The 16,555-nt window shown below is 42.8% G+C and overlaps 1 protein-coding gene across 1 annotated transcript in view; it reads right to left on the bottom strand.

Annotated features, from left to right (window-relative positions):
* Positions 1–16,555, bottom strand: part of rsu1 (Ras suppressor protein 1) — a 47,537-nt gene that overhangs the window by 8,630 nt on the left and 22,352 nt on the right. The window contains exon 8 of the mRNA XM_079489771.1: positions 14,880–15,012. Coding sequence (XP_079345897.1) covers positions 14,880–15,012 — 133 coding nt within the window. The remainder of the gene's footprint in view (positions 1–14,879; positions 15,013–16,555) is intronic.

Below are 16,555 nucleotides of genomic sequence, written 5' to 3'. Positions count from 1 at the left end.
GTGCTTAGGGGTCTCTTAACCCATTAAGTCCTGCACAATTCTACAAAGGCCTTTAGTGGTTCTCACTTTTTCGTGCCAAGGAAGTGAAGGAATCCCAAATTGATATACATTTGGCCGCGGACTCCAGTCTGAAAATGTTTTTGCCAGGCAGGGACCCACAGAAGAGAAGATTTGTGTTAAAAAAAAAACACAAAAAAAGTATTCAACTCACACTCAAAGAAATAGCAGATGTACAAGCTATTTTTGAGAACCACTGTTCTAAACCAATTATCTAAATCCTAGTTTTCTGAGGGAAAACAAATGAAAAAAGCATGTTGATCGTAGGTAAAATCTAAAATGACACAGGCGCTTCCCCGGTTGGAAGGGGTTAAGTGTGAAACTCTCTGAAAAGAAAGAAGAGGTGTAGACACACAGTCCCATGGGTCACTTGGCCTCTCCTCTCCTCTGCTTCGGCCTCCATGTTCCAGCTATCCCCCCCCTTACACTCTCTCTCTCTCTCCTCTCCCTCCGTCACAGTCTACTGTACACTGGAGAGGCCAGTGCCCAGGGGGATCATGGGATATTCACAAAGCCACAGCGGCCTACACGTATGCCATGCACGTGGACATACAGTGAGAACTTTCTAATCTCTCCATTTCGATGCAAAGATCTCCCACTTCATCTTCCATTTGTTTGTGTGTTGTTGTGTAAAGTCATGCCTCCTGCTGCGCGCCGGGGCTATAGTGTGTGTGTGTGTGTGTGTGGGTGTGTGTGTGTGTGTGTGTGTGTGCTGCATGTGACATATGCATCTGTGCTGCACTTGCAGTGTACACACACACACACACACACACCCCACACAAGTGGAGCTGTTAAAGCCAATTAAAGGCAATAGTTTAGGAGATGGCAGGCTAACGGATTCAGATTCCTGATGCCATCTTCATGGATCTCTGCAATTCCATGCGGCTTAATTAATAATAGGCAATATTTGATGTGTGCAAGTGTGTGTGTGCATACGTGTACTGTGTACATGTAAGTGTACGTTAAAGATTGAAGTCAGTTGCTATTCTGACTGTGTGTGTGTGCGTCTCGAACACGCACGCACGCACGCACGCACGCAGCATTTCAAAGAGAAAAAATACAATAACACTGTTACATGCATTTTACTGTGTGTGTGTGTGTGTGTGTGTGTGTGCACGCGCCCAGACGTGAAGATAAACGTGGCTTTATGTGTGTACAACCCCCTTTGGGCCTCGTGATAAATGTGCAGGCTCGCTATAGGCCATTGATCTGATATGGGCTGTTCCTGATCCCAGTCGGCTCATTTTCACTGGAACTGCCAGGCAATTTAGTAGCCTTCTATAAAAGTAGCCCTGAAAAATCACTGCGATGAGCGCCAGGATAAACTCACAACACAGAAACAGCTCAACACTCTGGCCATTTACAGTAGCGCTTGTTCAGAGGCTGACATTGACGGTAATTTAACGACTCGGTTCTGAGAGAGACTTCAACCCCAGTGACAGAAAACGGTACAAAAGGTACTTGTTATCTTAGATACTTTGTAGTAGCATATGTGTGTTCTTGTTCCTTGATCACCTTTCACTTTGTAATACTCTGGATAAGAACATCCACAAATGCCTTAATAGCCAGGGAACCACAGTTGCTGTGCCAACAGAGACAAATTCAGGAGAGCAGAGGAGGAGATGAAGAGAGAGGAGAGGAAAGGAAAGTAGGAAAGTGGTAGTTAGAAGATGAAATTAAAAAAGTGTGGAATAGGGTTGGGATCCAGAACCGTAGGAACTGGCAGAACCTGATCCAACACTGAGGAACCGGAATCGGTTACATCACATTTGGAACCTTTTCCAGAAATGTTTTTTATCAAACTGTCAGAGATGGTATGTGAACTTCACACATGTGGACTTCACGTCTTGCGTCTTTTTATGTGCGCATGTCACTATAATGTAAGTGAAAGAGAACAAGTGACGGCACAATTTCCTGAAATTGCCATATGAAACAAATGCCAATTGTGATTCAATGGCCAAACTCCTTATGAGGTCTGGGCTGTGAGCAGGTTGACTTCATGTGCTGTCGGGCAGTCCGACTGTTGTTTCACTAATGCAAATAGTTTCCCTGGATAAATTACAGAGAGCTGATAAGCAATGCTGTTACAATTATGACTGTTCAGCGAGCCCCATTTGGCCTCCGATAACTAGTTATTTAGGACGGAGAGGAAAGGGAGAGAGACAGTGAGCGGAGGTGAAGATAGGAGGACAAACCAGGAACATGTAAATAGAGACAGAGAAGGCAAGAAGAAAGAGAGAACGGGAGAGAGATAATAGAAATGTATTGTTGTTCTTTAATGAGCAATGTGATGGATAGGGTGCAGGGGCCCGTTACTGGCTCTGCCTGTATACCCGCTTGCGTCTGGTTGTGGCTGCAGGCCTTTACCAGGACATGCCCCTGCCTTCCCCAAAGTCCATAATGAGAAGGGATGAGATGCACAGAGACTACAAAGGAACAGTCCACACATCTATAGAAACTCACACGGGCAAGCACCTATTTTGTATTTACTCCAACTATCTTTACACATGGGAAAAACTGAATCCATTCTCTTTGGATCAAATAGTAATCTCAGCAAGGCAGATGGCTTCTTGGTTAGAGTGGGTGACAATATTATCACACGAAAAGATGAAATTACCTACCTAGGTTCCATCCTGGAGGCTAATCTTTCCGGTGATAAAATGGCCACCAACGTAATCAAAAAAGTCAACCAAAGAACAAGATTCCTTTACATGATCTCCTCACTGGTCAACAAAAACACCTTGAAGACCCTAACTGGAGCCCTCGTACAAGGTTTCTTTGACTATGCACAGCACCTCAAAGGCCCTTAAAACAAGGCTCCAGACTTCCCAAAACAAACTGGTCAGGCTCCTACTTGGCCTCACCCCCCGAACCCACCTCACCCCTGCCCACTTTGACAGGCTGGAATGGCTTAGGGTCGATGACAGAGTACAGCATCTTGCAATGGGTCTGGTCCACAAGATTCGATACACCACCAAGATACCCATGTACCTGTCTAAATACTTCCTTAATGTTAATGAAGTCCACACCCACAACACCAGAGGGAGTGCAACAAACCATGTGCAACCCAGATTCGGCACAAACAAGGGACTAAATTATTTTCGCTCCTATGCCACCAAAATGTGGAACGCCCTACCAACAGTCATTAAGACATGTGAATCCCTTGACTCCTTCAAAACCGCTCTCAAAGGGCACCTACGGACGGCTGCAATTCGAAACTGGCCCCCGTAAAAATATGAATCCCCCCCCCCCCACCACCCACCCCTTTTTCCCCTCACTGTATACAGTATGTTTCTTTTCCCTTTTTTACCTCCTTTATGATGAATTCCTGTTCTGTTTGGCTATATAGAAGTGTCTAGTACGTCTCTAAATGTTTTGATGATTTGAACAAGGTGGACACTCTGGTAAACAAGTGTAATGCTTTATTGGGTCGTCCACACACAGTTAACAGTCTTTGTATTGAGTTGTGCTTGAAATGTACTGTAATTCTGCAAACTGTTAATACATATTTCAATCAATCAAAACTCATTCTAATTGCACTATAGTGCGAGTACGGTATGTGTGCGTGCGTGGTTGTGCTGGCGCACATGGTTTGGCTGAGATACTTACACATTGCACTTGGACGCATGGATCTTTTTTTTTTTTTTTTTTTTAATTTTTTTTTTGCGGCTTACGCCTTTTTTTATTGGTTTTTGAAGGGACAGACAGTAGGCTGACAGGAAACGGGAGAGAGATGGGGGAAGACATGCAGTAAAGGCCGTGTCGGGCTCGGGAGTCGAACCCGCGGCACACTGCGACTGGATTACCAGTCGGGTGCCCAGGCGGTTACGCCACCGCCTGGGCCGCATGGATCATTTCTGAAGCCACTCCACAGCGACAGGCTATAATGAACCTATTGGATAACTTATTTATGTAAATATATATATTTACAGTATATGTAGATTGATGGAAATCACTAGAATAGTTTTTGGTTGTGCTCCGTGCATAATGGAATGGAAATGAATGTGTCTGATGTGCACATGGCCTATCGAACAAAAATAAGTTTTACTCTTTGTGTACCTGTACACAAGATGTAACAATAAAGTACAACCTTGAACCTGAATTATTGTGCAACTGAAAGGAATGGGAAAAGGTGTACCAACCGTCCTACCTGCATAGCCTATACTATGGCTGAGCAAATTATTATTTCTTGCATAGAGCATAGCAAGGGGTGTTGACAGGTACAGTATGTACAAACCTGTGATTAAAGAGAACATTTAAATACTAATTTAGTCTAAATGGAGCATCTAAGTAGCATTCAGAAGATGATGTGCTCATCCTTTATAATGAGCCAGCTGGATAGAAAATTGATGACCAGGCAAATTTTGTGCACATTTTATTACTACGTTTGGAAGTTTCAGCAGTTCAGACGTCAGGCACACTCATATTTCAATATGTCATATTGTAATTGGTATGCATTGTCTCTAATTTGTGTTATTTTTTGTTATCTTTGCTGTTAGTTTGGGTACAAGCTTTTTAATTACCCTGCCAATGTACAATAGTAGAATTCACTTACTACGTATGGTTCTACTCAAGTCTCCAATTCCCTTTGTGGGGGGATTTGCCTGAGAGCAGTTTGAACGAAAACGAAAAGCTTTAATTCCAGAATGTGGATTTATTTTTTCATCTGTTCATCCACTCATTATTTTATCCCAACCTGGGCTACACTTACGTATGGGCTTTGTGCACATGACAAGACAAAGCTGACATTTTTGAGTTTTTCTTTCTTAAAAAATAAATTATAAAAATATATATATGAATAAAGAAACTTCAGAATAAAGCTCCAACACACATCTTCACCCGATCTCCGCAGGCCCCCTGCGTTCCTGCATCCATTTGCCATTAAGGCGTGACAGCAACTATGTGTAACCTCGCCACGCAATCAGCAGAATAAAGGCAACAGCAACTACCCAAGCAGAAATGGCTGGGAGAGAGAAAATTATGACATATGCGAGTAGAAAAGACTTAATGCTGCAGGCAGGGTTCATGAAAGCTTTGAGAAAGCTTACCGAGAGGGATACTTGGCTACTGCATGGCCATGTTGTGCAGTGGCATGCCTTGTTAGTTGAGTACCGGTATTCACATAAACAAGGAAAGGTATTGCAGGGCAATCCATATTGCAGTTTTCCTACTTCATCTCTTACAGCTAAGGGGTCCTTGGCCTGAAAAAGACCTCTGGTCTAATGGATGAAGGTCTGTTGTTGCACCACCACCGACACTGTGCACAAAACTAGCTGGAAAGCTGAGAATGAACAATGATGTGTGTGATACAGTAGTTCATTAAAGTCACATCAAGGCTCCAGCATGGTTCATTCTGAGGTCTGTTGCGCATCACGGTCTGCATTTGCACAATGACGTTTGGAGGCTAAGCATTGAATAGTTTCTGTGATCTCAGAGGAGGTCACAACCTCAAGGTCAGCAAACATCTGCTGCCTGTGCGACATATTCCAACACAGGAATTACCTAGCCTATATATCATAGTTGGGATTACAGTGGCTAAAACAGAACTGTAACTGATTTTCAGAGACAGGCACATTGCAAGTCGAAACTGGGTAATTTCATGACTTTTCACATGTGAACACAATAAAAAGCAAGTCTTGTTGCACCATATTCCCATCACATTGCACTGCACATTTATATATTCAAATTGGCATAAGGGAGGACCGGCCAGCCGGCGGACCACGTCGTCACGCTCATGTTACTATGACTCAAATGCAGCTACGCCCAAATATGGAGTGTGTCGTCTAACCTCAATAAGTCGTCATGGCACTGGGCACAAACGGTCACAAAAGGGGCATACACTGATGACATCAGGGATCTCCATACATGGGCAAAGGAATAAGAGGTTTTCTTTTGGGTTTTTTCTTTTTTTTACATTTAATAAATAATATTAATAATTCATTATTGAAGTAGGCATACACCAATTCTTACATTCTCCTATTGTAAATAAAGTGTCGCCTATACACCAGATAAAAATAAGAAAGAAATATTATTGAAGGAAAATAAAGAATTTATGAATGCCTGAACATGTTTGCTTTCACCGCCAACTCTGTTGTATACTTCTGCATTGAAAAGTTAGCAAACGATTAAAAAAATATTGAGACCAGAAAGGGCACAAATAATGAAAGTTTGCTTTATTAAAGCAAACTTTTGTTTAAAAAAATGTTTAGCGGCTCAAGATTGTGGTGCCAAAAGTGGCTCTTTTGATAGATAAAAGACCTGCGTTTCAACCAGACTGTCCTGATATACAGCGCATTGTTTGTGCAGCAAATATTCCCTCAGTGTCTCTATTTTAGCTAGGTTTCGCAGCTCTGTCTGTGCCCCAAACATTTTATTATTGGTCAAGAACTGCACAGCTGCTTTGCACGTTTCTGTTTGAACACGGTAGCTTTTCTAGCTCACATTACTCCAGTCCTGATGCACTTCATATTTATATTTCACGGTTGTTAACGGTATATTAACAACCTCGTTACTTCATATTTATAGCCCATTTCATTATAGTTCAAACAGTCATCAAATGGTACAGTGAGACTCTCATTAAATCATATTTATATCACAGGATGGTTCAAACAGTGAAACAGTACAGATAGCGTGCCGCTATCCTCTCCACTCATTAGTTATTCAATTGTTAATTTTGGATTGGTTCCATCATCCGATCCACCCCAAATTTGAATTACATATTGAGGGGCCTCTACATAACGCAAAGACAAAGCCATTTTATTAAATAACTATGAACAGACATGAGTAGGAATTGTCAAGTAAAGAGTAGACGTTTAGGCCTGGGCCGTGGCTCAGCGGTCCAGGCACCTTGGCTGATAATCCAGTCTGGCAGTGTGCCGCGGGTTCGACTCCCGATCCTGACAGCCTTTACTGCATGTCACTGCAAACATCACAAGAGTAGATGTTTAAATTGAGTAAAGCCTTTAATTATTTAAACTATACTGCTTTGATGCGAATTCCAAACTTGATGCCAGACAGTTAATTGCAAAAAATAAATAGTAATAATTAATACTTTTTCTATTAAACCCTTAGAGCCCCGATGACGGAATTGACGGATTTAATCAATAAATCCAGACCTCCCGTTGACGGAATTGACGGGCTGTCAATCGGGAGCCTAATCGGGACCTTAATGTAGCAAAATGTAGCATTTTTTGGCTAATTTGGCTAACGGCCGATGTAATGTTCCTAAAACCGGACGAAATCCGCGCGTGCATGGGCGATCACGCACGCGCATGATTGCGCATGCATCGCTGCGTAAAATGCGATGTTTTGGGCTTGATTATAGCTTAATTTGACTTAGTTATGAAAAAGACGATGATAGCTTAGCATTCCGGACATCTTTCATTGTGGCACACTAGCAAAGCTACTACCGGATATTTTGATCCTAACCGGATGTGGTCATCGTTCACTCGCTCCTTTTGGTCAGAATCGTCACAATGGTGACGTTACCGCCACCATCAGGTCTGATTGTTCCAATACTATAGTCTTGTCCCGTCAGAATGAGATATAGTGTGTAAATCGCGGATTTTTCTTTAGGCATTAAAATGATGATTTAAAAATATGAATATATGTCACAAAAGGGCTTTTTGGGGGAGTGGCAGCCCAAGGGTTAATGCTGTTGAATCATCAATTTTCAAAAGCCCAACTCGGTCACATCCCTACTAGTATTCTCTGACCTCGCTTCTTCCCGTCTTGTGGACGTTAGCGACTCAGCGCCTTGCAAAGTGCTGAGTCGGGTGGGGAGAACAGACACGCAGACACACAAACAGATCTGTGCACAGCCGCACGCACACTTCCTAAATGGGAAGCTAATTGGTTGCTAATGAAATGGCCACTTGCGGCCTGTGCTGGGCCTTAATAGTTTCAGATAGTTCCCTACCCTAATGCTCTCAACAGTCCAAGCATGTTGAGCAATGGTGTACTGTACAAAGTACTCAACCTCGGTACTTGACTCAAAGTATACAGTAGATACTCCTGGTCAAACATTACACAGCTACAGTGCAAGTGAGTTGCTCAGTCAAATTTGTACTTGAGTTAGCGTAGGTGTACCCACCAAAATAATTTGGGAACCCCCCCTGGGAGTCCCGACCCGCAGTATGGGAACCACTGGCTTAGAGGCGGAACATTAGTCTATTCCACATTCACCCATAAACAGGTCCGGCGTTCTCAACAGTAAACTCCTCAAAGATCCACTCACGATGAGAGAGAGAATACACCAAGAGAGAGAACATACACAGCTGAAATGGAGGAAAAACAAATTGCAAGAGGTGGTGTATGGGTGCACAGAGAGCGGATAGGATGAATAAAATATGTGTCCGTGATGGAGGAGTAGCAGCAAGCTCTGCGTATGTTAATGCGTTATATGAGCGCGTCGTGGCTACTCGCGCCCGTTAGTCCATTACGACGCACAACTCTACTCTCTCTCTCAGCGTAACAAGCTATCCCATAAAATATGAATGACAGGTAAACTCTCTCTCACACACACACACACACACACACACACACACACACACACACACACACACACACACACACACACACACACACACACACACACACACACACACACACACACACACACACACACACACACACACACACACACACACACACACACACACACACACACACACACACACACACACACACACACACACACACACACACACACACACACACACACACACACACACACACACACACACACACACACACACACACACACACACACACACACTTTCCAGACCCCTATTCGTAGCTGGCTTTCCCATATAAAAAAACGATAGGCTTCCAACTTTGTGGAAAAAGGCTATGAAAGAGAGAGGCAGAGAGATAAAAGGAGAAGTGAGCTAGAAAGATAGAAACAATAAGTATCTACACTACAGATTCAACCCTGCCCTAATTAGCAAGGTTAGTATGAATGTTGCCACAATCAAATTACCCTACTCCAAGAGTCAGTCAGTCGGTCTATCTCCATGTCTGTCTACAAAGCCACTGAAGAGTAGAGAACAAATCTCTGGTGCTGCTCCCACTCTCATTTCATGGAACGCTGGGTTAGGAGTGTGCACTGGTGCACAGACCACACAGACACAAACACACACATTCACAAATGATATACACATCAGAACATTATAAAATAATACTGTGTAATTTATATTGGTCGACTTAAAAGCCAGTTGAGAGCTGGTAAAATACAAGGACATATTGTAATAACATGACTTATTTGTACAATGGAAAGTATTTGACTGTAACTTACAGTTAGTACTATGGCCATTTCAGAAAAAGACACTTTTTGCTATGAAACTAGACTCTCTGTACTCGTACTGACCAAAGCATCCTAGACTATGGCATGTAAAGAGCACTTACACTGACTCAAAATGTCAAGAGTCAGATCATGGTGAGACATGAAGGTGCATTGCTCCGTATGACCCTACCACGCTGCAATTACATCTAGAGTTTGATACCAAAAAACAACAAAGGAGGCCTGGATGAAAACTCTCCAACAAGGTGAAGGACACCTTTACAGGTATTAGAGAGGTGGTGTAAAACCACAAAGGAGGCGCTCTCTGGGCATGTTAACACCTCCCTGATGGAAGACACCACACACACACGATCGGCTATTTTCAATTTTTCACCTCATTGAGACTGTGGTCTGCTCTGCAATTTACTGGCCCCGTTTTGAATAAAGAATATAAACAATGCACACACTGCACTCCTGACTAAAGTTCTCAAACTCTGCCCGAACCCGACCTGGCCCGACCGGTACCGACCCGACGTTTTCGGGCCGGGACCACCTGTAACAGGGTGCAGGCAAATAACGTGACAAATGTTTCGAGACGTCAATACATACGTCGTTCAGGTCACGGTCAGATGACCAGATGAAGGTGTGTGTCGACGTCAAAACATTATTTGGATTTGTTATTGGTCTGCACCCTGTACTTAAAACGTTTAGTTAGTTGTCTGCACCCTGTACTTAAAACGTTTAGTTATTTGTCTGCACCCTGCACTTAAAACGTTTAGTTAGTTGTCTGCACCCTGTACTTAAAACGTTTAGTTAGTTGTCTGCACCCTGCACTTAAAAACTTGTTTAGTTTTTCAGACAACTCTCAGTATATAGAAGACATTCAGGTCTCAATGGGTTAATGTCAAAATTGTTGATTGCTAATTGAAGTGCGTGTGTGTGCACGTGCGTGCTTGCGTGTGTGTGTCCAGGTCTGTAGGCCAGTGTGCCTGTGCGGACGGTGATTCATCATAACAGTGTGTCCGCTATTGGCAGGCAGTGATCAGCATCAAAGCAAACAGCCAGCCTATTGAGCTGCTCGCAGAGCTCTCCATCATCCCAGCTAAGACAGCTGCTGAGGAGGCACAAAGGTGACGGCTAGATCGTTTGAGCGACCCTGTCAATTTGCTAAATTCAACCATTCTACATTCTCTAATTGTGTAGACTTCTTGTAAATTTAAGTAATGCAGATGTTTAACAATAATTTAACTCTCGAGAGCGTAAGATGAAACCAAATGGACCCATACGGATCCATTTGGTTTCACTTTACGCTCTCAAGAGTTAAAGATCTATAAGGGTCCATTTGGTTACAAACTCTCCAACATTTAGCTGGGGACCACCTGGAATCTCCTCAAGGACCACTGGTGGTCCCTGAACCACTGGATGAAAACCACTGCATTAAGATTAAGACCAAGTCGAGGCCTGATTCTACGAATGCCTTCTAACTCAGTTAGTTCGCACACTTTCATAATGTTCATTCTTTCAAAAATGGTCAAAAATAGCAGATGTGCCAGATGCAATATGTGAGCTTGTATATCGGCTATGTTTGAATAGCCAACGCAAAAATCTAAAATGGCAGCTTTTAATGGGTTAAATAAACTGCGAATTGGTTCCCCTCAACATTCAATGGATAATAGCAAGTGATGACTTTGCCAAATGGGAAATTAGCCGGCCCTCCTGTCTCCTGACAAAGAAAGAACAACCTAAATGTGAGGCTGGTTGGAAGAAAATATTGGAGAAAAAAAAAGTGTAAAACATTTTATACAATGACACAAAAAACACCCTGCAGAGATATGGCTGTAGCGCCATTCAACATGGGATAACTGACACACATTTCTGATGATGTTTGGAAGGAAGCGCTGGATAGGATACACTCCTCTTCAATCTGTCTAAGGCATACTATTATTCAGTTTAAAGTTACACATCGCCTCCACTGGTCCAAAGTAAAACTATCTAAGTTTGTTCCTACCATGGATCCTATATGTGATCGTTGCAATCAAGCTACCCTTGCACATGCTTTTTGGTTTTGTCCAAAGCTAAATACATTTTGCCAATCAATATTTAAAACATTTTCAGATGTATTAGAAGTGCCCATAGAACTATTGCAGTGTTTGGAGTTATTTCCCAAGATCTACGTCTTAGCCGGCAAAACAAGAATATGATAGCCTTTGCATCTCTTTTGGCTAGGCGGCTAATACTATTTAAATGGAAGGAAAAAATACCACCAACCTTTAAATCTTGGGTTAATGATGTTTTACATCATTTGACATTGGAGAAGATTCGCTACTCCACAAGAGGGTATGCTGGTGCTTTAAAATTTTACACCATTTGGCAACCTTTTTTATCATATATTGAGAGGATGAACGCGGCTGAAATCAACAATCCTTAACTCATTACACTGACCCTACTGTAATTGTTTTTTTGTTTTGTTATTGTTATTATTATTTGTTTGCATATTGTGTCTAATATTTGATTAATTTCTTCTATTTTTGAATATGTATTTGTATGTGCCTTTAATGTTGTACCGTTAATGGTACAAGATACCGGGGTTGTGGCTCTTTCAGAGCGGGAACTCTGGGGGGAGGGAGGGGTAAAAAACGTTAAAAAAATGTGTATGCTATTTTTGACTCATGTGACTTGAAAAATGAATAAAGAAACTTTGATCAACATGGGATAACTACGGGGAAATATTCCTGCAGAGTTCAGCCACAAACACACAAGGCAGGACACCCCTTACATTTGTTTGCAGCAAGACACAAGGGAATCATTTCAAGACTCATTTGCAGGCAGGCAGGCAGGCAGACAGACAGACAGACCCTAACAGTTACACACATACAACAATACACAAAAAAACAATTCATAATAAGACATGCTCACAGCCACAGTCATGCACGCACGCACGCACACACACCCGGATCAGTTCCAGAGCGTGCCCTGCAGCTCTCTAGCAGTTTTAAAGCATTCAAACAGGCGGATTTACAGCATGTCTTTCTGCTGAGAACAGACAGCCAGAGGAATCAAAATGGATATAACTTTCTGCAACACACACACACACACACACACACACACACACACACACACACACACACACACACACACACACACACACACACACACACACACACACACACACACACACACACACACACACACACACACACACACACACACACACACACACACACACACACACACACACACACACACACACACACACACACACACACACACCTCTCTACCGTTTCATAGTATTCCATTCTTCACTTGAGGAAATATAGTCTATATTGTGACACATACAGTGGGACGTCACAGTAAGGAGATGACCAAACAGGGGGAAAGGCATGACATGTGTCCCATGCTGGACTCCAGCAGAATGAGTCAATAAGCAGTGTGCATGTGCTTGCATGGATATCTCATTGCATTGATCTTTACTTAGATCTTCACTTGTGTACAGTACATGTTAGGGGTGTGTATCTCGCCCTCTGAGACACATTTGTTTAACCCATTTTGACCTGAGATCAGATTCTAAAAATGTCTTCTACATCCTGACAGTTTTCTGAAAAAGCTATGTTTCTATGTCAGTCGTTCTTCAATTTAAAAAAAATAGCAGGCCTACAAGCTCGTAGCGCGCCACTCGGTGGCACGCTATGAGCTTGTAGATCTGCTATTTTTCAATAGCTAAAGCATAACATAATGCTAACACCAAAAGGGGTTCCCGCCCAAACTGGGTTAAAAAGAACAATTTCGATCAACCATCTGGTCATTAAGATACACTTTAAGCAGCAGGAAGCGTATGCAGAAAAAGGCCTCCGTATAGCCTAGAAGTAGAAAAGGCCTAAAAGCAGCAAGTAGCGAGGACAGGCCGTGACAGGACCTAACTAGAGGAAATCAGAGTACAGTAAAGTCATATGTTTTGGTAATCCGGATACTGAGAGTGAGTAAATGTTAAAGGAAACTCGCACGTAGGCAGGGATGCTCTTAGAGAAGTGCACAAGGATATAATTGGAGAGACCTGGGCAGAGAAGATTTGAGAAGTGTTGGTCTAAGCTTGCTTGCTGTAACCCTTACATACGCACGTTAAATATATACTATTACTAAGCATCATCTAGAGATGCTCCGATAATCGGCCAGAGATCAGTCGATATTCACTCCAAATAACTTGATCTGTAATTTACACATCTGGAGAAATCGTCTTATACCATTTAAGTGGTATAAAAGTCAATCAGATATATAGTATATTATAATATCATTTTGCATCTTTGTGACAGGCCTAAACATTCTCGCCTTCTTTCCCCCACACACAGGAACAATTTTGACATATAATCATTTTGTTAATTTTCCTTACACACAAGATCGGTATCGGGTCAATCATGAGAAAAACCATCAGTTATTGGTCCCAAAAAAGTATCCCTATAGTCATTCTGCACATGGCGAGGATAATCCATCATCTGATTTATACCCACAACACATGTCTTATAAAACCTAGTCAGTTAACACTTTTATAATTGCTCATAATTGCTCGCCGTTGGACAAAAAAAACAACCAAAAAAAAGCAGGGAGGGGAAATGGTTTTCTTTGAGCAAGGGGCAGGGGTGATGACACATGACGTGCGAGTATTCACACTCCGAGAACACTGAGAGAAGTGTACAAGGAGATAATTGGAGAAACCTCTTCTAGAGAAAGTATAAAAGGAGCAGCGATGGCAATGATTGGATTCAAATGAAAGATACACATCATACTGACCTTTGGACGACTGATTTGCTGCAATTGCAACACAATTAGCTGTCTGAGTGGAATACTGGAAAGCTTGCCTCAAAACATAGTCATCCCGGGAGTACAGCTGGCGGAGCTGCTCAGCCTGGTATTCCTAAACGTTACCTAAACTATGCTTAAACGGTTAAACGAAACCTTATTCCTAACCTTAACCACGGCGCCAAAACCTAATCCTATTCCTAAACTTAACCCCAGTAAAACTATGCCTAAGCCTAAACTTATTTCTAACCTAATTCTCAGTAAAACAAATACAAGAACCGCCCCATCGGTGGAAAAAAATGAGGGCGAGCGCGTTTTAAGGCGAGCATTCCGGATACCTCTGAGTGCATGCAGCCTTATCCTGAACATTGAACCTATTCCCCTGGTTGCAAACAGTGAATCATCACATCTCTAATCGTTACAGTGAGGTGGAAACCTCCTATGTCCAAAAGTGTTACTTTTCTGTATTCAAATAAAAAAAAATAGCAAACATAGCTGATCCACAAGCTCAAAAGAGGTTTCTGCCCGACAGCAACAATATGTTTGATAGAATCCCAAAACTCGTTTCAGCCAAGACGAAAGTTGGTGTTCAACAGTAAAAGCAGCAGTATATAAGCAAAATGTTTTACCTGGGCACTTCGAATGGACAGAGAAAACCGGAACACACGTTAAGTCTGCATGTTTTGTTTGTTAAATGCATTTGTTTGCCTACATGCGGGTGCCGTGTCGATGGAGGACGTCGGCCACTTACTATTTGTATGTCTCCGAGCGGACATACTCAAAGACGTGCGAAACGCCCAGCTGGAACTGGTCGGTGATGGGGGTGACCCACGGGTTGTTCTCCGCCTTGAAGACCTGCTTAGGCCCGGTCAGGTCCAAATTACCTGATGGGGAGGGACAGAGCGGAACCAAGAGGACGAAGGGAGTAGACAGATATAGAGAAGGATGGAGAGAATGGAGGAAAAGGAGAGGGGGGGTGGATGGTAAGAAACAGAGGGAGAGCGGGGGGGGGGGGGGGGTCATAGTGGATGGAAAGGGAATGGATGAGAGAGAGAGAGAGAGAGAGAGAGAGAGAGAGAGAGAGAGAGAGAGAGAGGAGCAAAGACACGGAGAGAGAGTGAAATGGGGGTAAAGATATAGGGAGACCATGGAAGAAAGGGAGGTCAGGAGAGAAAGTAGGAGGGAAACCAAAATGAAGGGAAAGGGGGAGAGAGGGAGAGAGAAAAGAAAAAAATAACAGTGATCAACCGAGACAAAAGATCTTTAGGCAATTGAAAGAATGTCAAAGGTATGTGTTTGATATGCTTCTGAGATACAGTATGACACACACAACTATTATGACTTACAATAATATACATTTAAAATGCAAACATATGACTTCATTTCCATTAAATGCATAACATTCCTACTGCATTTTGTATAAAAGAAAAGGGAAGGATTGGATTGAGAGGACAGAGAGAGAGAGGATAGAAACTTTAGAAAGAGTTGAAACAACAACAAAAAAGTTGCGTCATGGACCTAGACTAAAGGCAGGTGGGGAGGAGGCGAGCCAGAAGGATGTGACTGGGTCGGAGAGGGAAAGAGGGCGCCCCGTGTGGCTGTCGGTACTGACAGGTTAGAAACGCTGGTCTGTGTTGCTAATGTGATGAATGTGGGCACCAAGGGACTAATTATCTAGCCTCTGATTAGCCTAGCGTTGAAGGGCTTTCTCAGTAACACACACACAGAGAGAGGAGAGCGAGCGAGCGAGAGAGAGAGAGAGAGAGCAGAAAGAAGAGTATGTATGAAAAAGGGCACAGATACAGAGAGAAAGGAGAGGAATAAGCGAGAGACAACCTGAAACAAAGAGTCCAACAGAAATAGGAGGAAATAATTATGACTGATATGACTAAAAATAAGAGATAAAGAGGGAAATAGTGTGAAGAAAACGGAAGAACTATGGACAGAGGAGTGAGAGCCTGCTAATCATACTCATGACAAACGTCATGTGTGTGTGTGTGTGTGTGGGGGGAGTGAAGACACACACACACACACACACACACACACACACACACACACACACACACACACACACACACACACACACACACACACACACACACACACACACACACACACACACACACACACACACACACACACACACACACACACACACACACACACACACACACACACACACACACACACACACACACACACACACCTAAATCCTGGAACAGCCCAGAATGAAATGCTGGCTCATGACTAACTGGCTTTAGATTCTTTGAATCGTCAGACAGAACAGAAGGTGTTAACACTTACGTTCTGAACACTGACTGAGTGACACGACAACGGGGCATTGTGTGGGCAGATAAACAAGTTTCTGTGAAGCCAGTGTGTGTGTGTGCGTTTGTGTGTGTGTGTGTGTGTGTTGTGTAATCTCTC

Source organism: Electrona antarctica (genome assembly GCF_951216825.1).
Source record: "Electrona antarctica genome assembly, chromosome: 20".
NCBI classification, from domain to species: domain Eukaryota; kingdom Metazoa; phylum Chordata; class Actinopteri; order Myctophiformes; family Myctophidae; genus Electrona; species Electrona antarctica.
The sequence above is the reverse complement of the archived record's forward strand: the minus strand, read 5'-3'. Positions and strand labels throughout refer to the sequence as shown.